The following is a 27,190-nucleotide window of genomic DNA, read 5'->3' as shown; positions in this document are numbered from 1 at the left end:
TCCCCCCACCCCAAAGCTCTGGGGAAGGAACCCAGGGGCAGTCAACCTCCGAGCTACACCCCCTGCCCTATTTTTTTATTCTTTATTTTGAAACAGGGTCTCACTGCGTTGCAGAGGGCCTCACTAAGCAGCTGAGGCTGTCTGCAAACCGCGATCCTCCAGTCTCAGCTTCCCAAATGCTGGGATTACAAGCGTGTGCCACCACGCCCGGCTTTTATTCTTTATTTTGAAGGGTCTCACTGAGTTGCAAAGGGCCTCGCTAAGTAGCTGAGGCTGTCCAAGAACCATGATCCTCCTGTCTCAATCTACTGAATGCTGGGATTACAAGCTTGCACTGCCATGGCTGGCATTTGTTTATTGTTTATGCATTATTTTATTTTATTTTGTAATACTGGAGATGGAACCCAGGGGCCTTCTACCTCCAGGCTACACCTCCAGACCTATTTTATACTTTATTTGGAAACAGAGTCTCACTAAGTTGATGAGAGCCTCACTAAGCTGCTAAAGCTAGCTTTGAACCTCAGAACCTCCTGTCTCAGCCTCCCAATTACTGGAATTACAATAATGCACCACCATGCCCAGTTTTTGTTTATGTTTTTTTTTTTTTTTTTTTTTTTTGCAGTACTGGGGCATTCTACCTCCAAGCGACACTGCCAGCCCTATTTTTTATTCTTTGTTTTGAAACAGGGTCTCACTGAGTTGTAAAGGGCCTCACTAAGTAGCTGAGACTGGCTTCGGAACATGCACAATCCTCCTATCTCAGCTTCCCAAATGCTGGGATTTGCAAGTGTGCACCACCATGCCCGGCTGTTTATAATCTTTTTTTTTTTTTTTGTCCTGGGGATGAAACCCAAAGGCGTTTGACCTTCGGGCTACACTCCCATACCTATTTTATACTTTATTTGGAAACAGGGTCTCACTAAGTTGCTGAGAGCCTCACTAAGTAGCTGAGGCTGGCTTTGAACCTGTGCGATCCTCCTGTCTCAGCCTCCCAAGCACTGGGCTTACAAGCGTGCCCACCACACCCGGCTGTTTATGATCTTAATAGGCTTTATTTTTATTTCTAGAATTGGTACTACTTTATTCCATAAAACAGAATAAGTGTTCAGTTAAGTGAAACAGAGGAGGTTGGTTTTATAGACAGAAAAAGGCTGAAGAAAACAGAAAACTTTGCAATGTGACAGAAAATAGAAAAAGGAATGCTGTAAGAATCTACTTTAGCCGGGCGAGGTGGCGCACACTTGTAATCTCAGACCCTTCGGAGGGTCTCACTGAGACAGGAGGATCGCACCGGTTCAAAGCCAGCCTCAGCCACTTAGTGAGGCTCTCAGCAACTTAGTGAGACCCTGTTTCCAAATAAAGTATAAAAAAGGTCCGGGAGTATAGCCCGGAGGTAGAAAAGCCCTTTGTCCACCCCCAGTACCACAATAAATAAACAAATAAATAAGAATCTACTTTGCTCCTAAAGGAGGTTCATTCATTCAGCAAATATATTTGGAGGGCCAGCCATCTTCGGGGCACTGTTTTAGAATCCTAACATGTCCCATCTTCATGACCCCGTTTGAGCCCCATGGGAACTTTCTAGTAGTAAGCAGCGTAAAAGCTGACATCCGTAGCCTGAAGATGATTTTCAAAGCTGACATCCGTAGCCTGAAGATGATTTTCAAAGTGCACATGGGTATGACCAGACCGGGAGCCCCTCTCCTCCTCCAGTGCCCCGTGGCATGAGGCCCTGGCAGATGGACTGAGGCTGGGCTCTGGCCTGAGGTGCTCCTGCAGGACTGTAGGTTTTCCTGAAGCTTCTGTCTCCCACAGACTGAAGCACACTTGTAAAGTGTGTCGCAGCACTGGATGCAGATGCAGCTGCCCTGGTCTTTCTGCTGTTCAGTTTTGCTTTTTTTTTTTTTTTTTTTTCCGGGACTGGGGATGGAACCCAGGGGCATTCAACCTCTGGGCTACACCCCCTGCCCTATTTTTATTCTTTATTTTGAAACCGGTTCTCACTAAGTTGCAGAGGGCCTCACTAAGTAGCTGAGGCTGGCTGCAAACCACGATCCTCTGGTCTCTGCCTCCCAAATGCTGGGATTACAAGCGTGCGCCGCCATGCCTGGCTCAGTTTTGCTATTTCTGACACAGAGCATTAGACATCCTACTCCCTGTTTTTCTGTTTTGTTTTTGGTTTTGGTTTTTGTTTTTTTGTGGTACTTGGGACCCAGAGCCATTCTACCTCTGAGAGATACCCCCAGCCCTATTTTTTATGCTTTATTTTGAAACAGGGTCTCACTGAGTTGCAAAAGGCCTCACTAAGTAGCTGAGGCTGTCCGCGAACCGCGATCCTCCTGTGTCAGCCTCCCAAATGCGGGGATTACAAGTGTGCGTCACCACGCCCGGCTCTCCTCTCTGGTTCTGACAGGCTGAAATCTCAGCACAGGCCTGGTTCCATGATGAAGAGGCTTGTGCTCCATCCTGTGCAGGGTGGCACCTTCCCCTTCCTTTCTGGTAGTCAATACTGATAGTGTTGCTTGAATCCAAGGAGCCGCTCCCTATCATTTTAGTCTCACCTTTGCTTTCTTTGTCTCATAATCAAGAGTTAAGCCATTGTAGCAGTGCACTTTAGTAATCCCAATATCTGGGAGGCTAAGGCAGGAGCATCGCAGGTTCAAGGACAGCCTCAGCAAATAAATTTGTATCAACGTAGCATGATCCCATTTCAAAATAAAAATAAAATAGGGCTGGGAATATAGCTTAGAGGTAGAATGCTCCTGAGTTCAATACCCAGTCTCTCTCTCTTTCTTTCTTTCTCTCTCTCTCTCTCTCTCTCTCTCTCTCTCTCTCTCTCTCTCTCACACACACACACACACACACACACACACACACACTCAAGAATAAAGGATAAGGGATTTCTCCTACAGTTCATTTTTTTTTTTTTTTCAGCACTGGGGGTGGAAACCAGGGGCATTCTACCTCCAAGCTATACCTCCAGCCCTCTTTTTTAATTATTTTTAAACAGGGTCTCACCTAATTGCAAAGGGCCTCACTAAGTAGCTGAGGCTGTCTGTGAACCACAATCCTCTTGTCTCCGCCTCCCAAATGCTGGGATTACAAGCGTGCACCACCATGCCCGGTTCTCCTATAATTTTAAAGAAAAGTCTGTTAAGAAGCATTGGAATAAACCGGGCGTGGTGGCATATGCTTCTAATCTCAGACTACAGGAAACTGCCAGGCGTGGTGGCGCGCTTGTAATCCCTGTGCTTGGGAGGCGGAGACAGGAGGATCACGCAGGTTGGAAGCCAGCTGCGCTGGCTTAAGAGACCCTGTTTCAAAAAATAAAAAGGTATAAAATAGGTCTGGGAGTGTAGCTCGGAGGTAGAAGGGATTCCAGGAACCCCAGTACCACCGAAAGTAAGGAAAGAAGGAAGGAAGGAAGGAAGGAAGGAAGGAAGGAAGGAAGGAAGGAAGGAAGGAAGGAAAAGAAAGAGGGAGGGAGGAAGGAAGGAAGGAAAGAAGGATATAGGAAACTAAGACAGGAGGATTGCACAGGTTCTAAGCCAGCCTCAGCTACTTAGTGAGTCCTTCTGCAACTTTGTGAGACTCTGTTTCAAAATAAAGAATAAACCAAGCGTGGTGGTGTACACTTGTAATCTCAGCATTTGGGAGGCTAAGACAGGAGGATTGCGGTTCGTGGACAGCCTCAGCTACCTAGTGAGGTCCTTTGCAACTCAGTGAGACCCTGTTTTAAAATAAAGAATAAAAAATAGGGCTTGGGGGTGTAGCTCAGAGATACAATGCCCCTGGGTTCCATCCCCAGTACTTCAAATAATAAATAAATAAATAAATAAATAAATAAATAAATAAATAAGCAAGCTGGGGGTGCAGCGCAGAGGTCAAATGCCCCTGAGTTCCATTTCCAGATCTGCAAAAATAAATAAATGAATGAATGAATGAATAAATAAATAAATAAATAAGAAGGGAGAAGCCGGATGTGGTGGTGCACGCTTGTAAACCTAGTACTTGGGAGGCTGAGATAGGAGGATTGTACAGTTTCAAAGCCAGCCTCAGCTGCTTAGTGAGGCTCTCAGCAACTTAGTGAAACCCTGTTTCCAAATAAAGTATAAAATAGGTCTGGGAGTATAGCCTGGAGGTAGAAGGCCCCTGGGTTTCATCCCCAGTACCACAAAAAGTAAAGAGAAAAAAGAAAAAGGAAAAAAGAAAAAATTTAGAAAATAATCTAGTCAGGAGTGGTGGCACATGCCTATAATCCTAATATTTAGGAAGATCAGAGGTTCAAGACCAGTCTCAGCAATTTACCCAACCTTGCAGCAACCTAGCTAAACCCTGTTTCAAAACAAAAATTTAAAACAGGGCTGCAATCTGGGCATGGTAGTGCACACTTGTAATGTCAGTACTTGGGATACTGAGACAGGAGGATTGAAGGTTCACAGGCAGCCTCAAAAATTTAGCGAGGCCCTCCAAAACTTAATGAGACCCTGTTTCAAAATAAAAAGTAAGCTGGGTGTGGTGGCGCATGTTTGTAATCCCTGTGCTTGAGAGGCGGAGACAGGAGGATTGAGCTGGTTCAAAGCCGGCTTCACTGGCTTTAGAGACCCTGTTTCCCAAAAAATATATAAAATAGGTCTGAGAGTATAGCCCAGAGGTAGAAGGGTTTCCAGGAACTCCAGTACCACCAAAATAAATGAATAATAAAAAAATAAAAAGTAAGAGCCCAGCATGGTGGTATACGCTTGTAATCCCAGCATTTGGGAGGCTGAGACAGGAGGATTGCAGTTCGAAGATGGCCTCAGCTATTTGGGCCCTTTGCAACTCAGTGAGACCCCGTTTCAAAATAAAGAATAAAAAATAAGATGGGTGTGGTGGTGCATGCTTATAATCCCAGCATTTAGAAGGCTGAGACAGGAGGATTGCAGTTCGAGGACAGCCTCAGCTACTTAGTGAAGCCCTTTGCAACTCAGTGAGACCCTATTTCAAAATAAAGAACTAAAACAAAAAATAGGGCTGGGATGTCTCTCGGAGATAGAATGTCCCTGGGTTCCATCGCCAGTACCACACACACACACACAAAAAAAGAATAAAAAATAGGGCTGGGGGTGTAGCTTGGAGGTAGAATGCCCCTCGTTTCATCCCCAGCACCACAATAAGTAAGTAAGTAAGTAAATAAATAAATAAATAAAGTTGAGAGTATAGCTCATAGGTAGAATGCCCTAGGGTTCCATCCTCAGTGCTACAAAATTAATTAATCAATTAACTAAATAAAATAAAACTAGCCGGGCGTGGTGGCGCACGCTTGTAATCCCAGCACTTGGGAGGCTGAGAGAGGAGGATGGCACAGGTTGGAAGCCAGCCTCAGCTACTGAGTGAGGCTCTCAGCAACTTAGTGAGACCCTATTTCCAAATAAAATAGAAAATAGTCGGGAGCATAGTCTGGAGGTAGAGGCCCCTGGGTTCCATCCCTAGGACCACAAATAAAATAAAATATAATAAAACTAAAAAATAAGGCTGAGGAGTGTAGCTCAGAAGTAGAATGCCCCTGTAACAATCCCTAGTAACACACAACAAACAAACAAACAAACACACAAATAAATAAATGGCTGGGATGTAGCTTGGAGGTAGACTGCCCCTAGGTTCAATTCCCAGTTCCGCAAAATAATAACAACAATATCAGTACTAATCTCCTTTCACCTATATCTTGCTGAGAAAGCTGCTCCCGCAGGGGCCGGGTTCGGGAAGGCTCCCGAGTGTTTCCTGAGAAGCTGGTGGGCAGGCAGCCGCCAGGCTCGGCAGTGAGTGAGTTCTAGGAGACGAGGTGAGGGGCTGGTGCGCTCTGAGACAGTGTCCCTAGGAGAGTGGGTGGGCGAAAACGGGCAGCAGGAGAAGCAAAGGATTAGCTGCACCTGTGGTGCCAGGGAAGGACCTTGAAAACCATTCGGAGTGAGAGAAGACCGAATGGAATACAAAACAATGCGTGTGTGCGCGCGCGGGCATGCCTCTGTGTGTGTGTGCATGCATGCGCGCGCGCACGTGTGTGTGTGTGTGTGTGTGTGTGTGTGTGTGTGTGTGTGTGTGTGTGTGTGTGTTGCTGAGGATGGAACCCAGAGAGTCTTGCTAAGTTGCTGAGGCTGGCCTTAAGCCTCCTGTCTCAGCCTCCCAAGTATTGGGGTTAAAGCGTGTGCCATCTGCCTGGCGCGTTTATGAATTTAAAAAACCCGTACATAGAACCAACCGCAAAACACATTTCACAAGAAAGCACATAGACAAAAAGGTAGAAGTATTGGCAAAGAAGAAGAGGAGGAGATGTGCGAATATACACCAACAAGGAGAGAAAAAAACTCCAAAGGTGTCTCCTAATGAAAGACTCGTGTTGTTAGTAAATGTTTAACAACTTCTTCCCCAAGGGAGGGGGGAGGGATAACCCTGACTCACAGTGTTTGAGGATTCCCAAGGCAAAACACGGGCAGTGGCTGATTTCAGCGACTAGTGACTCACTGAAAGCAGAGTTTAGGACACCCAGCTCTCCAGTCTGCTCCAGCTATGCCCCAGCCCTATTTTTTTTTTATTTATTTTGAAACAAGGTCTCACTGAGTTGCAGAGGGCCTCACTGAGTAGCTGAGGCTGTCCGCGAATCCTCCTGTCTCAGCCTCCCGAATGCTGGGATTACAAGTGTGCGCCATCACGCCCCTCTAGATATTATTATTAGTTTATTTGTGTGTATGTTTGTGTATATGTGGTACTGGGGTTTGAACTCAGGGTCATTTTACTTCATTTGAGCTACATCCCCAGCCCTATTTTTATTTATTTATTTATTTTTTATTTTATTTTATTTTTATTTTTTTGCGGGTCTGAGGATGGAACCCAGGGGCATTTGACCTCCAAGCTACACCCCCTACCCTAGTTTGTTTTTTATTCTTTATTTTGAAACTGGGTCTCACTGAGTTGCAGAGGGCCTCACTGAGTAGCTGAGGCTGTCCGCGAACCGCGATCCTCCAGGTCTCCCCAGCCCTATTTTTATTCTTTTTTTTTTTTTTTTTTGCCATACTGGGGATGGAACCCAGGGCCATTTTACCTCCAAGTGACACTCTCAGCCCTATTTCTTATTCTTTATTTTAAAACAGGGTCTCACTGGGTTGCAGAGGGCTTCACAAAGTATCTGGGGCTGTCTGTGAACCATGATCTTCCTGTCTCAGCCTCCTAAATACTAGGTTACAAGTGCACACCACCATGTCTGGCCTGATTTTCTTTCTTTCTTTCTTTCTTTCTTTCTTTCTTTCTTTCTTTCTTTCTTTCTTCTTTCCTTCCTTCTTTCTTCCCTCCCTCCCTCTCTCTATTTCTTTCTTTCTTCCTTCCTTCCTTCCTTCCTTCTTTCTTTCTCTACTTATTTCGCAGGTCTGGGGATGGAATCCAGGGGCATTCTACCTCTGAGCTACACTTCCAGCCTTATTTTATATTCTTTATTTTGAAACAGGGCCACAGAGTCTCACTAAATTGCAGAGGGCCTCACTAAGTAGCTGAGGCTGTTCTTAAACTGCAATCCTCTGGTCTCAGCCTCCCGAATGCTGGGATTACAAGCGTGCGCCACCACACCCGGCTCTTTATTCTTTATTTTGAAACAGGGTCTCACTGAGTTGCAAAGGGCCTCAGTAAGTAGCTGAGGCTGTCCTCCTGTCTTAGCCTCCCTAATGCTGGAGTTACAAGCGTGTGCCACCACACCCCACTCTGGCTTGATTTTTTAATTTCTTATTTGGAAACAGGGTCTCACTCAGTCATTGAGTCTCACCACTTGCTGAAGCTGCCCTTTATCTAACCTGCAATCCTCCTGACTCAGCCTGCAAGTGCTGGGATTATAAGCATGCACCACCATGCCCAGCTAAGACATATTTCAAAATAAATATAAGATAGAGTTAGGCAATTAGCTCAGAAAAATAGTTAGGCAAGTAGCTCAGAAGTAGAGTCTCGCCGGGCATGGTGGTGCAACTCAGTGAGACCCTGTTTCCAAGTAAGAAAATAATAGGGCTGGGGGTGTAACTTGGAGGTAGAATGCCCCTGGGTTCCGTTCCCAGTACTGAAAATTAAGAAAGAAAGAAAGAAAGAAAGAAAGAAAGAAAGAAAGAAAGAAAGAAAGAAAGAATCTCCCTGGGATCAATCCCCGGTACCATACACACATACATATGTACACACACAAAAATAATTCAGCCAGGTGTGGTGGCACACGCTTGTAATCCCAGTACTTGAGAGGCTGAGACAGGAGGATCACAGTTCACCGACAGCCTCAACTACTTAGTGAAGTCCTCTGCAACTTAGATCCTGTTTCAAAATTAAGAATAAAAAATTAGGCTGGGGTGTAGCTTGGAGGTAGAATGCCACTGGGTTCCATCCCCAGTACTGAAAAAAAAAAAAAATTTAAGCCAGATATGGTGGCACATGCTTGTAATCCAAGTACTTGTGAAGCCAAAACAGGAGGATTGCAGGACCCAGCTTTAGCAATTTATCAAGGTGCTCAGTAACCTGGTAAGACCCTGTTTTCAAATAAGAAATAAACTTGGGCTGGAGGTATAGTTTGAAGGTAGATTGCCTCTAGGTTCAACCCCCAGTAAACCCCCCCCCCAAAAAAAAAAAATTCAGCTGGGCGTGGTGGTGCACGCTTGTAATCCCAGCATTTGGGAGGCTGAGACGGAGGATCGCAGTTCACAGACAGCCTCAGCTACTTAGTGAGGCCCTCTGCAACTCAGTGAGACCCAGTTTCAAAATAAAGAATAAAAAATAGGCCAGGGGCTGTAGCTCGGAGGTCGAATGCCCCTTGGTTCCATCCCCAGACCCCCCCCCCCCCACACACACACACAAAAGAAAGAATTCAAAAGAATTATTCTACTGGTCATGGTGGGGCACTCTTGTAATCCCAGTACTTGGGAGACTGAGACAGGAGTACTGCAAGTATGTGGCTAGCAGGCAGCAACTTAGTAAGACCCTGTTTCCAAAATAAATCCATCCATCCATCCATCCATCCAGCCAGCCAGCCAGCCAGCCAGCCAGCCAACCAGCTGGAGATGTAGCTCAGAGGTAGAATGCCCTGGGTTTTGATCCCCAGTACCACACACACACACACACACACACACACACACACACACACACACACAGAATTACTTCTCAACCACACCCCCACTACTGAGGAGATAGAAAGGAAATAGGCAGATAGGGAAAAGGCCTTGGTAGAAAAAAGTTAATTTCCTGAGTTTCCTGAGGGGAGACAAATGCCTGAAATTCCAAAGGCTCAGAGATAAGAAGGCCAGAGCTTCACAAAGCCATCCTGAGTTTCCTAATCAACAAACCCACCCAGCAAGTCTGGCATTCCTGAAAGGAGACCCTTCAAAGGACTTGCAAATGCCCTATGCAAATTCTCCTTGGAATCCCAAAAGTCACCCTAACCATAAAACAAACTTGTAAGTGGTCAGGCATTGGCCAGTTGGATGGCAAAATGGGGACTTTCCCGCTCGGGACCCCCTCCCCTTTGGGGGAGCTGTTCTCTCTCTCTCTCGCAGGTTGTGTTGGCCCTGAGAGAAGGCAGAGAGCATCTGAGGGCACGTGGCTCGGGCGACTCTTGAGTAGTGACCTGAAGGCCTCTGCTGGACATCATGGCTGACCAGGCCCCTAGGGGTGACCTGTACCTCTCTTCTGGCAGATCGCGTGGACTCTGGAAGAAAGTAGTTTGCAACTGATGGGCACTTGGTTCGGGCGACACTCGGGTAGTGACCCTGAAGGCAGCTACTGGACCCCGGAGTTCCGACCGCCCTTATGGGGTGTTCGGCCACTTTTCTCTGTTCCCTTCTGGCAGATCGCGTGGACTCTGGAAGAAAGCAGCCTGCACCTGAAGGCAATTGGCTTGGGCTACTCTCAAGTATTGTCCTGAAGGCAGCTGCTGGACCCAGAGTTCCAGCCCCTTTGGGGTGTTCAGCCACCCTTGCCCCATTCCCTGCTGCTTCCAGTAAACCTTTTACTCCCCTTCCTGAGGTCTGCGGGTGTCATTCTTCGCTCTCCGTAGACAAGAACTCGCCGGGTTTTCTCTCAAGAAACCCCCGTTTCAATACTATTGCCTGTTGTAATAGTTTGGCAGATAAATGCCATTAGTGTCATGTTTCCTAGAAGAGAGATTTTTTTTTTTTTTTTTTTTGGTGGTACTGGGGTTCATGGAAACCCTTCTACCTCCAGGCTAAACTCCCAGACCTTTTTTTTTTTTAATATATTTTATTTGGAAACAGGGTCTCTTAAGCCAGCTCGAACCTGCGCAATCCTCCTGTCTCCGCCTCCCAAGTGCTGCGATTACAAGCGTCCGCCACCACGCTCGGGCGAGAGAGATTTCTTTTGAAAGATTTGTCATTGTTGGTAAAAGGAATGGATGAACCTCTTCCAAAATAGTCATAAGTTTAAATTGCTCATCCTTTAAAAACTGCAAATATATGCCAGAAGCATTTTCAGACTCTGCTGGGAAAGCCTGAAATATATAACTATATTATTTATTTATGTATTTATTTTTGCGGTACTGGGGATGGAACCGAGGGGTGTTCTACCTCCAAGCTACACCCCAACTCTATTTTTTAATTCTTTATTTTGAAACAGGGTCTTACTGAGTTGCAAAGGGCCTCACTAAGTAGTAGCTGAGGCTGTCCTTGAACCGCAATCCTACCATCTCAGCCTCCCAAATGCTGGGATTACAAGCGTGTGCCACTATGCCAGCTTATAACTGTATTTTTTAAAACCACAGCTCAGGATGCAGAATACAGCTCAGTGATAGAACTCTTTCTTTTCTTTGTCTTTTTCTTTCTCGTCCTCGTCCTCGTCCTCGTCCTCGTCCTCATCCTCCTTGTCCTCCTCGTCCTCCTCCTCCTCCTCCTCCTGAAACTAGTGATTGAACCCAGGAGCATTCACCACTGAGCTATACCTCCAGTCCTATTTTATTTTTTATTTTAAAACAGGGTCTCACTAAGTAGCTGGGGCTGGCCTCAAGCCTGCAATCCTCCTGGTTCAGCCTCCCAAGCACTGGGATTACAGGCATGTACCACCACACCCAGTTCTTCTTTTTTGCACTCGGGATTGACTCTACCTCCAACCCACACCTGCAGCCATGTATATATATGTTGAGGGCCATCATAGAATGTACATTGAGATTTACATCTTGGACCAGCTCAGTTTGAATACATGGTATGTGGCTGAGTGGGATTTGTCTGAAAGCAGACAAATTCCAAGGGACCTGCTGTAATCTCTGCAGAGCAGTCTTTGATGTCGTTTCCACCCAGTGGAATCTCTCCTTCCTCCAACTTTGTCAAATGCCTGCCTCACTGGTTTTCTTTACTGTAACCTGTGACAATCGTTAGCTTCCGTGTTTGATTAACTTTTATAATACCTTTTCACTGGGTATGGTGGTGCACGCTTATAATCCCAACATTTGGGAGGCTGAGACAGGAGGATCGTGGTTTGAGGAACAGCCTTAGCTACTACTTAGTGAGGCCCTTTGCAACTCAGTGAGACCCTGTTTCAAGATAAAGAATAAAAAATGGGGCTGGGGGTGTAGCTCAGAGGCAGAATGCCCCTGGGCTCCATCTTCAGTACCGCAAAAATAAAATAAAAAGTCGGCTCATCCTGGTCGTGGGGGCATCTGTGCGTTGCAGGATGCTCCACATCCTCTTCAGAGACTACCGGCTCTATGGCTACATCCCCTTTCCATCATGGCAACCCAGGTTACCCCCAACACACCGCCACGTATTCCTGGGGGCTGAAGTCACCCCAGGTGAGAACCACATAGGGCGTGTCTGAATGGTTTCTTTTCTTTTTTCTTAATGTCGGTCACATTTAACTGAGAAGGCGCTGCCAGGACCACATTGAAAGACAGCTGTTGAAGCCGGGCGTGGGGGCGCACGCTTGTAATCCCCCGCGCTTGGGAGGCAGAGACAGGAGGATCGCACAGGTTTGCAGCCAGCCTCAGCTACTTAGTGAGGCTCTCAGCAACTTAGTGAGACCCTGTTTCCAAATAAAATATAAAATAGGGCTTGGAGTATAGCCTGGAGGCAGAAAGCCTCTGGGTTCCACCCCCAGTACCACCAAAAAAAAAAAAAAAAAAAAAAAAAAAAAAAAAAAAGAAAGGCAGTAGCAAGGCTTCCACGAATCTTTATGAATATGTTTCTGCTGTTTCACAGTCTGTCCCAAGTTCCTTGCACTGCGGACAACTATGAAGAACAGTTTTTGCCATGAGCTATATGACCTAACCAAAGTTCTGTCATCAGATGTCCTTCTCTTAGTTTGATTTTATTTTTATATTGGAGACTGAACCCAGGAACTCTGTCCCCCCAAGATAAATATTTTATTTTTTCATTTGGAAATCGGGTCTTGCTAAGTTGCTAAGGGTCTAAGTTGCTGAGGCTGGCTTCAAACCTGCTATCCTCTTGTCTCAGCTTCCCAAGTACTGGGATTAAAGGTGTGCTGCCATGGCTCGCTCTTAGTGTGATTTTTTTTTTTTTTTTTTGGTACTGGGGATTGAAGTCAGAAGGGGCATTCTACCTCTGAGCTACACCCTTAGCCCTATTTTTATTAATGTATTTATATAAATAAATAAATTTATATATATATTGGTGGTACTGGGGTTCATGGAAGCCCTTCTACATCCGGGCTACACTCCCAGACCCATTTTGTATTTTTATTTGGAAACAGGGTCTCTTAAGCCAGCGCAGCTGGCTTCGAACCAGCGCGATCCTCCTGTCTCCACCTCCCAAGCGTGGGGATTACAAGTGTGTGCCACCATGCCCGGCTGCATGTATGTATGTATGTATGTATTTATTTATTTATTTATTTTGTGGTACTGGGGATGGAACCCAGGGGCATTCTACCTCCGAGCTACCTATTTTTAATTCTTTTTTTCTTTTGGTGGTACTGGAGGTGGTGGAACCCAGGGCTTTTTTTACATTCAGGCTATACTTCCAGACTTATTTTATACTTTATTTGGAAACAGGGTCTCACTAAGTTGCAGAGAGCCTCACTAAGTAGCTGAGGCTGGCTTCGAACCTGTGTGATCTTGTCTCAGCCTCCCAAGCTCGGTGATTACAAGTGTGCGCCACCACGTCCAGCTTATTCTTTTTTTTTTTTTTTTTTTTTTTTTGTGATACTGGGGGTGGAACCCAGGGGTTTTTCTACCTCTCTGCTATACTTCTATACCTATTTTATACTTTATTTGGAAAGAGGGTCTTACTAAGTTACTGAGAGCCTCACTAAGTAGCTGAGGCTGGCTTCGAACCTGTGTGATCCTCCTGACTCAGCCTCCCAAGTGTGGGGATTACAAACGTGCGCCACCACGCCCGACTCCATCTTAGCTTTCTAATCACTTTCTAAAGAGAGTCAAGAGAGGGAGATGGCACAGGGAAAAAAGCAGGGAGAAGGGGATGAAAAAATGTATGGCTATATAATCTTCTAAATTATAATAAGTAAGTAATTCATGGGAATTAAATGTACTACTTTTACTACTGACTCAGTAAAGCCAAATCGTCAAGTGGTAAAACAGAAAAATAGTTGGTTACACTGTACCATATATATTATTTTGCCCCAAGAGTTTACGTTTTCAAATAAAAATCAGTTCTCCTGAGTGTTCTGAAAAAATGAGCTGGTGAGTAATTTCAGATGCCTGGGCCCAAGTGCCGGCTGTTTTGGGCAGCAGATGTCTCACTGTCAATCCACTCTGATTCTCAGGAATTCCTGGATGCCAAGGAAAAGAGCCTGGGCAGCCGGTCTTTTCTGGTGGGACACAGTCTAACAAGTCTTTACTTGGAGCTGACCTTTCCAAAGGCTAGCATTTGGAACCTGGTGACTCTCATCAGTTGTGGGAGTATGTCTCTCTAGTAGTGCTGTTTTGTATAGATTTGGTGCCTTTTATAATGCTTTTTGGGGATGTTGTTAAATGGTTGGTTTGGTTGTTATAATTGAGCCCAGGGGCATTCTACCTCCAAGCTACACCACCGGACCAATTTTATTTCTTATTTAGAAACAGGGTCTCACTAGGTTGCTGAGAACCTACTTTTTTTTTTTTTTTTTTTTGGTGGTACTAGGGTGGAACCCAGAGGCTTTCTACCTCTAGGCTATACTCCCGGACCTTTTTCTATTTTATTTGGAAACAGGGTCTCACTAAGTTGCTGAGAGCCTCACTAAGTAGCTGAGGCTGGCTTCGAACCCGTGTGATCCTCCTGTCTCAGCCTCCCAAGTGCGGGGATTACAAGCGTGTGCCACCACGCCCGCCTTTTTTTTTTTTTTTTTTTTTTTTTTTTTTTGCGTGGTACTGGGAATGGAACCCAGGGGCATACTACTTCTGAGCCACACACCCCAGCCCATGCTATTTTTTAATTCTTTTTGCAGTACTGGGGGTGAAACCTAGGGGCATTCTACCTTCGAGCTACACCCCCAGCCCTATTTATTTTTTATTCTTTATTTTGAAACAGGGTCTCACTAAGTTGCAGAGGGCCTTCCTAAGTAGCTGAGGCTGTCCGCAAACCTCAATCCTCCAGGCTCAGCCTTCTGAATGCTGGAGTTACAAACATGAGCCACCACACCTGGCTTTATTCTTTGTTTTTTGAAATAGGGTCTCACTGAGTTGCAAAGGGCCTCCTCACTAAGTAGCTGAGCCGGTGGGTGAACTGCAATCCTCTTGTCTCAGCCTCCTAAATGCTGGGATTACAAGCGTGCACTACCACGCCCAGTTTTCTTAGCTAAGTTTTTGAGGACAGTTTTGAACCTGCAATCCTCCTGTGTTAGCCTCCCAAGTACTAGGATTGCACTCAGCTTGGGTTCAAAATTTAAAACTTAAAAGGGCTGGATGCTGCTTGGAGATAGAATTCCTCTGAATCTAACCCCTAGTACAACAAACAAAATCCCCAAACAAGTCTCCGGCAGCCTTATACAACAAACAAAATCCCCAAACAAGTCTCCGGCAGCCTTATTGACCGCTTAAAACAATTTCAAATGAACCTTAGCCTAGATGAAACTAACTGGAACTTTACCCATCCAGATTTCTGAAGACAAATTGAAGGGAATTAAGGCCCATGTGTTAGTAATTCAGAAGATGAGTGGAATTAAGTGTGGTAGCAGATGCTTGTAATCCCAGCACTTGGGAGGCTGACACAGGATTGCAGATTCAAAGCTAGCCTCAGCAATTTAGGCCCTGTTTCAAAATAAAAAATAAAGCCGGGCATGGTGGTGCACACTTGTAATCCCAGCATTTGGGAGGCTGAGACCGGAGGATTGTGGTTCGCAGACAGCCTCAGCTACTTAGTGAGGCCCTCTGCAACTTAGTGAGACCCTGTTCCCAAATAAAATATAAAAATAGGTCTGAGAATGTAGCGTGGAGGTAGAAAGCCTCTGGGGTTCCATCCTCAGTAACACACACACACACACACACACACACACACACACACACACACACACACGTGTGGTGTGCACGCTTGTAATCCCAGCATTCAGGAGGCTGAGACCGGGGGATCACGGTTCACAGAAAACCTCAGCTACTTAGTGAGACCCTGTTTCAAGATAAAGAATAAAAAAATAGGGCAGGGGGTGTACCTTGAATGTCAAATGCCCCTGGGTTCCATCCCCAGACCCCCAACAAACAAACAAACAAACAAACAAACAAACAAAACAAAACAAAAAACAAGAGCCAGGCATGGTGGTGCACTTGTAATCCCAGTACTTGGGAGGCCGAGACAGGAGTATTGCACAGGTTTGAAGCCAGCCTCAGCTACTTAGTGAGGCTCTCAGCAACTTAGTGAGACCCTGTTTCCAAATAAAATATGAAATAGGTCTGGGAGAGCCGCGCATGGTGGCGCACGCTTGTAATCCCCGCGCTTGGGAGGCTGAGACAGGAGGATCGCACAGGTTCGAAGCCAGCCTCAGCTACTTAGTGAGGCTCTCAGCAACTTAGTGAGACCCTGTTTTGAAATAAAATATAAAATAGGTCTGGGAGTATAGCCTGGAGGTAGAAAGCCTTTGGGTTCCACCCCCAGTACCACAAAAAAAAAAAAAAAAAAAAAAAAAAAAAGTCTGGGAGTATAGTCCAGAGGTAGAAAAGCCCCTGGGTTCTACCCCCACTACCACAAAAATAAATTAAATAAATAAATAAGTAAAGCACTAAGAAACAAGGCAGTTGATTTTATACTGACTGATGAGGTAGTTAATGTGGGACCAAGACATTAAAACCCTCTCTAGGCTTTGTCCCTTTGGCACACATCTCACGCCGGGCAGAGGTTCTCCTGATGAGGGGACAGGAGTTCAAATCCAGCCCTGGAGGGACCTGCCAGGAAGCGTCTCGAGGGATGGACTTAAATTTTCACAAAATGCTCAGCAGATTCCACAAATGTTAAGAGAAACTTTATTTTAGGAAAAATGTCCTCCTTTTATGTTGGCTCCTCCCCCGCTAGAAAGCAGCTTCACGGTTAATAGCAATCCACTTATTTGGACACATTCTTCTTGGGCAACTTTAAGTTTTTCCACCGTCGTAACAGCACTCGGTACTTTTCACTTTCAGTCTTCTCTTCAAACACTTTTTTCAGGAGAATCCGCATCACTGTCTCTGTTTCTCTTTCTTTGTCCTCCCCAATGAGAAGATCCAATGTGTCTCCCACTTTCACCTGAAAATAAACACAGAGCCTGTATTACATTCTGGGACCCCAGGCCACAGCAGACACTCCCGTGTGCGACTCCCCTGGTGATCGCCATCCAGAGGACGGCTGAGAAAGGAGCCCCGCTCCTCTGAAACCAACAGCCTTGTGCCTCGCATGGAGGGGCTGGAAAGTGGCCCCTGTCCATCCTGCAGACCAACACAACTGGCCACTGTGGACGGTCTCTATGTGGGGCACTGCAGATACGCCGAATGGGCAACCTAAGCAAATATTTGATTTGACACATTTGTTTTGGGAACACTGGCAAGAGACAAAGCAAGTGGGCGCAGTCTTAGTATGCGCCCAGAAATGACTACACACACGGGAGGACACTTTCCAGTGCCATGCTTTCGTTGATTTTTAACCCAGGTGATCTACATAAAATGGGGATGGGGCAATTTGCTGGAAATTAGTCACTGTGGAACCATGTTAGCTGCAGAGAAATGGAAGAAATGCTTTTCCAGTGTTAGTGGACCCCAGTGATGCCACATAATCATAAGGAGGCCAGCTTCCACTCAAAGGTGGAATGCAGCGCTGGCCGCAGATTCGGGGTTAGAGGCTGAGGTCCAGCTCTTTCTTGCCCAGAAGGGAGCTCTGGCTTTAGCCAGTCCCGCACAGGGCAGTCGTTTGGCTCCAAGGCCCATGGCCGAGGATGCAGGGCTGTGCTGAGGATGTGGAGAGGCCAACATAGGTGTGGGTCTGTGTTCCTCCGGTGGCTCTGGATCTCAGGGGATGTTTTCAGACACTCAAGAAGAGACCAAACAGCTCCGAGTGCCACATGCTGCTGCTTCTCCTAAAACACAAGCCAGGTGACTGGGCTGGCCTCCCGAGTGCATCCAATGGAAGGAACAACCCTATGTATGGTCTATGGGCTCTCAGAGGGAACATATGGCTTTTGTATGTGTGTGGAGACTGGGGGCTGAACCCAGGGGCATTCTACCTCTGAGCTATACCCCGTTTTATTTACTTATTTATTTTGAAATAGGGTCTCACTAAGTTGTGGAAGGCCTAAGTTGTTGAGGCTGGCCATGAACCTGCAATCCTCCTGTCTCAGCCTCCCAAACACTGGAATTACAGGTGTGGGCCACCACATCCGGCTCACACGTAACTACTTAAGAGCTTGTTCAAGAGCCTGAGTTTAAGAACCATAATGTCAAATGCTGTCTTTTACCTTCTTTTCTTTTCCTTTTTTTTTTTTTTTTTGCAGTACTAGGAATGGATCCGAGGGTATTCTACCTCCAAGCTACACCCCCAGCCATATATATATATATATATATTTTCAGTACTAGGGATGGAACCCAGGGGCATTCTACCTGTGAGCTACACCCTCAGCCCTAATTTTTTATTCTTTATTTTGAAAGAGAGTCTCGTTGAGTTGCAAAGAGCCTCACTAAGTAGTTGAGGCTGACGGCAAACCACAATCCTCTTGTCTCAGCCTCCCAAATGCTGGGGTTAAAAGAGTGTGCCACCACGCTCGGCTACCTTATTTTCCAATTATGTTCTCTATGGCAGACATTAACTTCAAACTGTCAAAACATTTGTTCCTCACAAGGGCAAGCCCTATCTGTTCTTTTCTCACTCAAGCCCTCTGCAGGACCAATATTTTAGTCTGCAACACGGGCACCATACTGCTAGTCACCATGCTGCACTGGTGAATCCAGGCGCTGGAGTAGCTGGATGTAAAACTCACACAGGGGCAGATTTTCAACCAGTAACTCCCTCCCCTAAAGGCTGGGACACAGAGGCTCCTGTCACAGCCAGGCATCAAGATTGCTCTCCCCAGAGGTATGGAAAATGGACTGACCCAGGCATCATCTAGAGGTGTCTTGCTCTCCTGTAGTTCAATCCGAAATACAAGATTCTACTGTGTGCATGCGTGTGAATATGTGGTCCTGGGGACAGAACTGAAGGACATTCTACCTTTGAGCTACACTCCCAGCCCCTTTTTTTGTTGTGTGTAGTGCTAAGGATTGATCCCAGGGGCATTCTACCTTCACGTTACACCCTCATCCCTATTTTATTATTCTGAAGCAGGGTCTCACTAGGTTGATGAAAGGCTCAGTACTTGCTGAGGCTGTCCTTGAACTTGTGATCTTCCTGTCTTAGCCTCCCAAGTTCTGGGATTATAGGCATGTGTCACCATGCCTGGCTTAATTTTTATTTTAAAACAGGATCTCAATAAGTTGCTGAGGGTCTCACTAAACTGCTGAGGTTGACTTCGAATCTATGATCTTTCTGTCTCAGCTTCCCATATACTGGGATTACAGGTGTGCACCATGCCCAGCACAATATAAAATTTAAAAGACAAATGGGAAGTATACACAGAAAAGGCAATCTTCTAAGCCAGGCGTGGTGACGCACACTTGTAATTCCAGCATTTGGGAAGCTGAGAGAGGATCGCAGTTTGCGGCCAGCCTCAGCTACTTAGTGAGGTCCTCTGCATCTTAGTGAGACCCTGTTTAAAAATAAAGAATACAAAATAGGGTAGGGGGTGTAGCTTGGAGGACGAATGCCCCTGGATTCCATCCCCAGACTCCCCCCAAAAAGGGCAATCTTCTTTGTATCCTCTTATTAATATACTGTGCAGCTAGTACATAGATGAAAGAGCAAGTCTGGGGGTTTTCTCCTAGGCAGAGGCTAGGGAAGGGATGTTTCTCCTTTGTCCAGCTGATTTCAGGGAGAGACTTATCTAGGAAGGCATCAACCCCCATGCTTGGGCCCCCTGTTTGTGTCAATAGCCACCAGACCTACAGCAATCTGGGTCTTACTTGGTTTGCAGCTCACAGAAATGCTCTGCTCAGCTGCAAGCAGCCAGGGTTGGAGCTGCAGCATCAGACAAGCACCTGACCCTCAGGGCCAGCAGCCAGGCACCGGCCCCAGGGAGTGGGCCAAGGAAGGCGCTGCATTCTTTATTCTTCTCCTAGGCCTTGTCTTTTAGCAGACACAAAGCAAAACTGGCTGGGATTACTGGCTGTTCCAAATATCTACATTTCAAATCTCCCCTTAGCTGCAGTTTCTATGGCTACCAGGCTTCCTAGTAACAAGACAGCTGAGTGTTAATACTGCCCTCTGCCTTTACTGACCCTCAGGAGAAATCTGGAAGGCAATTGAGACAACAGAACACCCAAGGCAGAATGAAACAGCAGCAATTAGGCTGTAGTTAACAATATCTCAAAGCACAGGCAGAAAAAATAGGCTTATGGGCTTGTCAATGAGGCCCCAGCAGAGGGGCAGGGTATTCAGGGAGTGGTCATTCCTTCCATGTCTTGCCTGTGGATAAGAAGAAAGGTATTAGGGCAGAGAAGGGCCTATGCACCTGGTTTTGTGCAGCTCATGGAACATGGCCTACCCACTAGTCTGAACCTGCCAGCTGAAGGGCTGGCAGAGAGAGCCAACTCTTGTGACGGGGGAATGAGACAAGTACGGGGGCGTCCCCTCCTGTCCACACTGCTGCAAGGACCTGTACGATCCCAGCCACAAGGACCGAGGACCTCAGTGCTCACCCTGATGCAGGGCTAACAGCCTTGCTGTCCTGTGTTCCAGAGCGATAGGAGGTGGCTGGTATCCCCCAACTCCAGGGGAAATAAAAGAAAATAAAAACCACCCCGAAGGTGTATCTAACTTCTGTGAAACGTTGTTCCTCCACACGACATCTTCCAATTTCTCACAGGTCTTATGTTTCCAAATATTTCCCCCGCATGGTACCGTGGATGGAACCCAGGGGCATTCTACTTCCGAGCTACAGCCTCAGCCCTATTTTATTTATTTATTTACTTATTTATTTTTTGCAGTACTATAGATGGAACCCAGGGGAATTCTACCTTCAAGCTACACCCCAGCCCTATTTTTTACTCTTTATTTTGAAACAGGGTCTCAATGAGTTGCAAAAGGCTTCACTAAGTAGCTGAGGCTGGCCACAAACCACAATCCTCCTGTTTCAGTCTCCCAAATGCTGAGATTACAAACGTGCGCAACCACGCCCGGCTTATTCTTTTATTTTGAAACAGGGTCTCACTAAGTTGTGGAGGACTTCACTAAGTAGCCGAGGCTGGCTTCGAACCCCCCGAGTACTAGGATTACAAGCATTTGCCACCATGTCCAGCCAAAATATATATTTTAATTGAGGCCAGCCTCAGCAAATTTGCAAGACCCTATCTCCAAAAATGAAAATAAATAAATAAATAAATAAATAAATAAATAGGGCTGGGACTGTAACTTTGAAGTAGAATGACCCTGGCCTCAGCCTCTAGTACCAAAATGAATAATTGAAATTTAAAAGGGGGGCTAGAAGTGTAGCTTGGAGATAGAGCCTCTAGGCTCAGTCTCTAGTAATAAATAAATAGCAAGTAGTGAAAAGCTCACCAACTTAGTGAGACCCTGTACCAAAAATAAAAATAAAATAGGGATAAGGGTGGAGCTTGGATCTAGAATGCCCCTGGGCTCAATCCCAAGTATCTCTTACTCGCACTTGCGCACGCACACACACACGCACACACACGAAGAAGGCTGAGGGAAGAGGATCTTGAGTTTGAAGTCAGTCTGGCAGCCTATGCATAACACTGTTCTCTTTTTGGGGGCCTGGGGATATAGATGTCATAAAGTGCTTACCTAGCCGGGCGTGGTGGTGCACGCTTGAAATCCCAGCATTTGGGAGGCTGAGATAAGAGGATCACAGGTTCGCAACCAGCCTTAGCTACTTAGTGAGGCCCTTTGCAACTCAGTGAGACCCTATTTCTAAATAAAGAATAAAAAATAGGGCTGAGGGTGTAGCTTGGAGGTAGAATGCTCCTGGGTTCTATCCCCAGCGCCGCAAAAAAAAAAAAAAAAAAAAAAAAAAAATATATATATATATATATATATATATATATATATATATATATATATTGCTTGCCTAACACGTACAAGATCCTAGGTTTGATTCATACAGCCACAATTTGGGGTGTGTGTGTGTGTGTGTGTGTGTGTGTGTGTATGTGTGGCACTGGGGATTGAACCCAGAGGCATTCTACCTCTGAGCTACACCCCCAGCCTTATTTTGTTTTTATTTGGAAACAGGGTCTTGCTAGATTGATGAGAGTCTAACTACTTGTTGAGGCTGTCCTCGAACCTGTGATCTCCTGTCTCAGCCTCCCAAGTACTGAGATTATAGGCATGTGCCACCACACCTGGCACACATACACACAAAAATTAATTATATATTATATAATTATACGGCTGAGACAGGAGGGTCACAGGTTTGATGCCTGTCTCAGCAACTTAGCAAGACTTTGTTTCAAATTAAAAACTAAAAAGGGCTGGGAGTATATCTTGGAGATAGAATTTGCCTGGGTTCAATCCCCAGTACCAAAATAAATAAAGGTGTGTGGGGGGGAAGAGAGGACATAAATTATAGAACATCTTTTTTTCAAGCTGCCGTGTGTGTGTGTGTGTGTGTGTGTGTGTGTGTGTGTGTGTACACAAGCCAGTGCTCAGCAGGTACTACTGAACTGAACAGATGTTCACATCTGCTGAGATAACACCAGGCCAAAGGACAAAGAACATCTCTACATGGATCACATGTTTCTTGGTAATATGAGTCCCTGGAAGGCTAACACTTATATCCTGAAAGTTTAACTAATAGATTGTTGCCGCTCCTGATGGTAGCTTATCCTACAATACTCTTTCTAATAGTTCATTAAGGTGCAAGAGAGAATGTGGCCTGTGTGACTGAAGCCTGTTGGTTACTCCCACCAATATGATGGGAACCACAAAGGACCCCAGAAAGGGTAAGGAGCACTGCTCACCCCGAGTAAGGAGCCCAAGGGACACCTGAGGTGGCACTGAGTATTGGCAGAGCAACAGATAAAAATATCTGGCTGTCATTAAAGGTTTAATGTCTCACCGTTCTGCTTTTCTTCCATAATTTCTCCCCATTCAGTCTGAGTTCACCTTTGTAGAATGCATCTTCCACTTTGCTATTAAAAAAAAAAAAAGCAAAAGTGTATTAAAATAGAAATATATTCAAAATAATTTCATAGGCTTCAAAAAAACACTGTCATTAATATTTAACAGTGATCTCCACAAAATCTCCAGTTTGAGTATTGGGAAAGTGAAAGTCAATTTTGCCTGAATGTATCTAAAATGGGGAGGCCAGCAGGGTGTGGTGGCTGAGACAGGAGGATCGCGGTTTGCAGACAGCCTCAGCTACTACTTAGTGAGGCCCCCTGCAACTTAGTGAGACCCTGTTTCAAAGAATAAAAAATCGGGCAGGGGTGTAGCTCGGAGGTAGAATGCCCCTGGGTTCCATCCCCAGACCCGCAAAAAAAAAAAAAAAAAAAAAAAAAGAAGCAGCAGCAGCACCAGCAGGGCATGGTGGTACATGCTTGTAATCTGCACGCTTGTAATCCCCGTGCTTGGGAGGCTGAGACAGGAGGATCTCACAGGTTCAAAGCCAGCCTCAGATACTTAGTGAGGTTCTCAGCAACTCAGTGAGACCCTGTTTCCAAATAAAATATAAAATAGGTCGGGGAGGCCAGGCGTGGTGGTGCACACTTGTAATCCCCGCGCTTGGGAGGCAGAGACAGGAGGATCTCGCTGGCTTAAGAGACCCTGTTTCCAAATAAAAAATAGAAAATGGGTCTGGGAGTGTAGCCCGGAGGTAAAAGGGCTTCCAGGAACCCTAGTACCACCAAAAAAAAAAAAAAAAAAAAAAAAAAAAAAAAAGGTCTAGGAGTATAGCCCAGAGGTAGAAGAAAGCCCTTGGCTTCCACCCCCAGTACCAAAAAATAAAATAAAATAAATAAAAAAAATAAAGAATAAAAATAGGAATGGGGGTGTAGCTCAGAGGTAGAAAGCCCCTGGGTTCCATCCCCAGTACTGCTAAATGAATAAATACATACATACATAAAATAAAATAAAATGGGGAGACCCAAGGGCACTTCTGAATTAATGCTGAGCTGCTGCAAAGATCTGCTAGTGCTGTTGGGTTGTTCATAGGATGGGACTTTATAGGAGGGTTTTCTTTTTTTCTTTGCAGTACAGGGGATGTAACCAAGGGTTTTCTACCACTGAGCTCTTATCACCAGCCCTTTTTCATATTTTTATTTATTTTTATTTTTTGTGGTACTGGGGATCGAGTCCAGGGGTGTTCTACCTTTGGGCTACACTCCCAAAACTATATTTTATTTGTAAACAGAGTCTCACTACGTTGCTGAGAGCCTAAGTAACTGAGGCTGGCTTCAAACCTGCACGATCTTCCTGTCTCAGCCTCCCAAGTACTGGGATTATAAGCGTGCACCACCACGCTGATCACTTTTTATTTTTGAGACAGGATCTTACTAGATTTCCAGCCTGGCCTTGATCTTGAGATTCTCCTGCCTCAGACCCCCAAGCTCTGTGATTATAGGCTAGTGAGCCACAACACCTAGCTGTGAGAAGTTTTATGATGCATATCAAGCTTTATATACCCTGTGCAGTGACCACATGGCCATATCCCAGCAATTCACATGATTAAAGTGAGTATGCACTTCTTTTCCCTTGGATGCCCGCTTTGTACTCTGAGAGAAAAACCAGGCACCACATATGTAAAGGCCAGTAAGAAACCTCTGTCAGGGCTGGAGTTGTGGCTCTGTGGTACAATGCTTGCCCAGCATACATGAGGATCTGGGTTCAATCCCCAGTCCTGGGAGGAGGGAGAGACCTCTGTGTCAGCCCACACTGATGTTGGGAATTGCAACCTACAGCTGCTCATCTCTAAATTTAAACCACAGGACAACCTACCAAAGGAGGATACAGACAAAACTCAATGAACTTTCCTTTTGATGATCTGACCCCAGGTAACTGACATTTCAGATTCAACTCAATAAAAGAGCAGCAGCTACTACTCTGAGAAAGGAAAGGCCCCACTGAGTACCCACATTTTAGAAAGTGTTCAACAAATCCTGATTAGGTGCCAAGAGGTGGGCCCATGAGCTCAGAGAAATCTTCTGGGTTTTTTTTTTTGTTTTTTGTGTGTGGTGCTAGGGATGGAACCCAGGGGCATTCTACCTCTAAGCTACACCTCTGATCAATTTTTTATTCTTTAACACTTAATTGTGTCTTAGATTTTTTTTTTTTTTTTTTGGGCAGTACTGGGGATGGAACACAGGGGCATTCAACCTGCGAGCTACACCCTCAGCCCTATATTTTATTATTTATTTTGAAACAGGGTTTCACTGAGTTGCAAAGGACCTCACTAGGTAGCTGAGGCTATCCTCAAACCGTGATCCTCCTGTCTCAGCCTCCCAAATGCTGGGATTACAAGCGTGCACCACCATGCCCGGCTCTATTTTTTATTCTTTATTTCGAAACAGGGTCCCACTGAGTTGCAAAAGGCCTCACTAAGTAGTTGAAGCTGTCCTCGAACCGCAACCCTTCTGTCTCAGTCTCCCAAATGCTGGGATTACAAGCATGCGCCACCACGCCCGGCTTAGATTTTGAAACAGCGTCTCACTAAGTTGTGGAGGGCCTCACTAAGCAGTTGAGGCTGGCCATGAACCCAGATCCTCCTGTCTCAGCCTCCCATGAGCACATGCCACCAAACCCAGTTTCAGGGACATCTTTATTAGTATCTTAAACTTCACGGATTAAAAAATTAAACTATGCCATTAATTAGGCCATAAAGATATGAATGCTAAGGATATCTTTCTGGATTTATTTATTTATAATTTATTTATTTATTGGTGGTACTGGGGGTGGAACTCAGAGGCTTTCTACCTCCAACCTATACTCCCAGACCTTTTGTATATTTTATTTGGAAACAGGGTCTCACTAAGTTGCTGAGAGCCTAAGTAGTTGAGGCTGGCTCCGAACCCATGCGATCCTCCTGTCTCAGCCTCCCAAGCGCGGGGATTACAAGCGTGTGCCACCATGCCCAGCTTTCTGGATTTATTTATACCACAATTCTTACCTTGTATGCAGCATGCACATGATCAACGATTGCTAAACAAGGTTCACTGTTATAATTAGTCTAGTGGGAAGGATGAGCATATTAAAGAAATCTTGAAAGTTATACTTAATATTTCTATGTACTACATATGAACAGTTATTTTCTCTATAATAGGTAATACATAGAGTACCTACTATGTGTTAGGAACTGTTGTGTTTTAGATAAATATTTAATTCTAGCAGCTATCCTAAAGGAGTTTCTGTTATCCCATTTTACAGATGAGGAAACAGAGGCACAGAGAATTTTAGTAACATGCCCCAGGTCAGACAGAATCTGGATTGAAACCCCAACAGTGTGGCTTGAGCGCCTGTGTCCTTAACCACCACCTTATGTTCCTGCTATTGATTTTGAGAGGTACCTTCTCAAATGGCAGCATTTGTCAAGTCCAGGTGCTTTTTATGCTTGCTACATGCATCTAATATGGCGATTCCTTTTCTCCTCAAGAAGCTGTTATTAAATCAGTGGCTCATCATACACTCAATTGTCTTAGAATCAAGGAAATATGGCACATGGGATTTGCAGACAGTCACTTGACTTCTTAAGGAATCAGTTTTCTCATCTATAAAATGAAATAATTGAAACAAGTTACCTATACAGTCCTTTCATATCTGTGGTTATTCTTCAGCATAATATAGGCTGAGTGATTTGTAATGCTGCATTAAGACAACCAGATGAGGGAGCTTATAATAAAGCTCACGTCATACTTACTTTCTCCCAATATCAAGGCCTGTCTTCAGGATAAGATCATATCGAAAAGACTGCACAACCTTTTCCACATCTTTGTAGTCTTTGGTCACAGTAGGGTCATCCTCAAGCTCCTCTTCCTGTTCACTGCTCTCATGATCCCCCTCCTCATCAGAGTCCTCTTCATCTTCTACTTTTTGCAGAGTCTTTTTAGTGGATTTTTTAGAGCTTATATTACTTTTGAGTCTTGGGGAAAATGAAAAACTATATTCTGGAGATACTAAAAGCCCTGGGAGTCTTAGAGAGAAAATATTACGGAAAAATGTTTTATAATTTGATGCATTTAACTTGGTACTAGAAAAATATAAGTATCGATTCCAGGAAGCACAGAGTTTGTGTGAAGACGGTGTCCCTTGAAGCACACCCCAGAGTCCAATCCAGGCATCTGGCTTTCTTACAATGCCAGCGAGCAACCTGGCACTTGTCATAGCCATGGTGCATATGATCTGAAACAAACGACAGACAATTCAGCTTCATTTCACAAGTGCAGTATCATGGCATTCTTATAACAAAATCATACACACAAGCCAAGAGCACTTCATATCTAATAATGGACTTCAGCTCTCCATGAAAGCCTTATCAGTCTTAACCTGCCGAGGGCCATGCCATACCATGGTGTGATTAATGTACTTGGCTCATAGGGTTGTCATGAAGGTTTAAGAAGACAGTAATTTGTGTGAAAACACTGGTTCTACTCACTGATTGCTACTGAAAAATATTAACAATAACGTCAATGATTTGTGTGTGCATGATACTGGGAATGAAACCCAGGGGCATTCTGCCTCCAAGA

General features: G+C 45.2%; 1 protein-coding gene across 1 annotated transcript; it reads right to left on the bottom strand.

Moving 5' to 3' along the window:
- Positions 1–16,481: 16,481 nt before the first annotated feature.
- On the bottom strand, positions 16,482–26,837 carry MTRES1 (mitochondrial transcription rescue factor 1; the record flags this gene model as incomplete). The annotated part of the gene is made up of 3 exons (XM_080700207.1): positions 26,365–26,837; positions 22,573–22,645; positions 16,482–16,661 (listed from the first exon to the last, which is right to left on the bottom strand). Exons 1-3 carry the CDS (start codon positions 26,832–26,834, stop codon positions 16,482–16,484), a joined length of 723 nt encoding a protein of 240 aa, XP_080556333.1. The 5' UTR covers positions 26,835–26,837.
- Between the last annotated feature and the right edge of the window lie 353 nt (positions 26,838–27,190).

This window comes from Muscardinus avellanarius, assembly GCF_963383645.1.
Source record: "Muscardinus avellanarius genome assembly, chromosome: 8".
In the NCBI taxonomy this organism is placed as follows: Eukaryota; Metazoa; Chordata; class Mammalia; order Rodentia; family Gliridae; genus Muscardinus; species Muscardinus avellanarius.
This window is presented reverse-complemented; position numbering and strand designations above follow the sequence as displayed.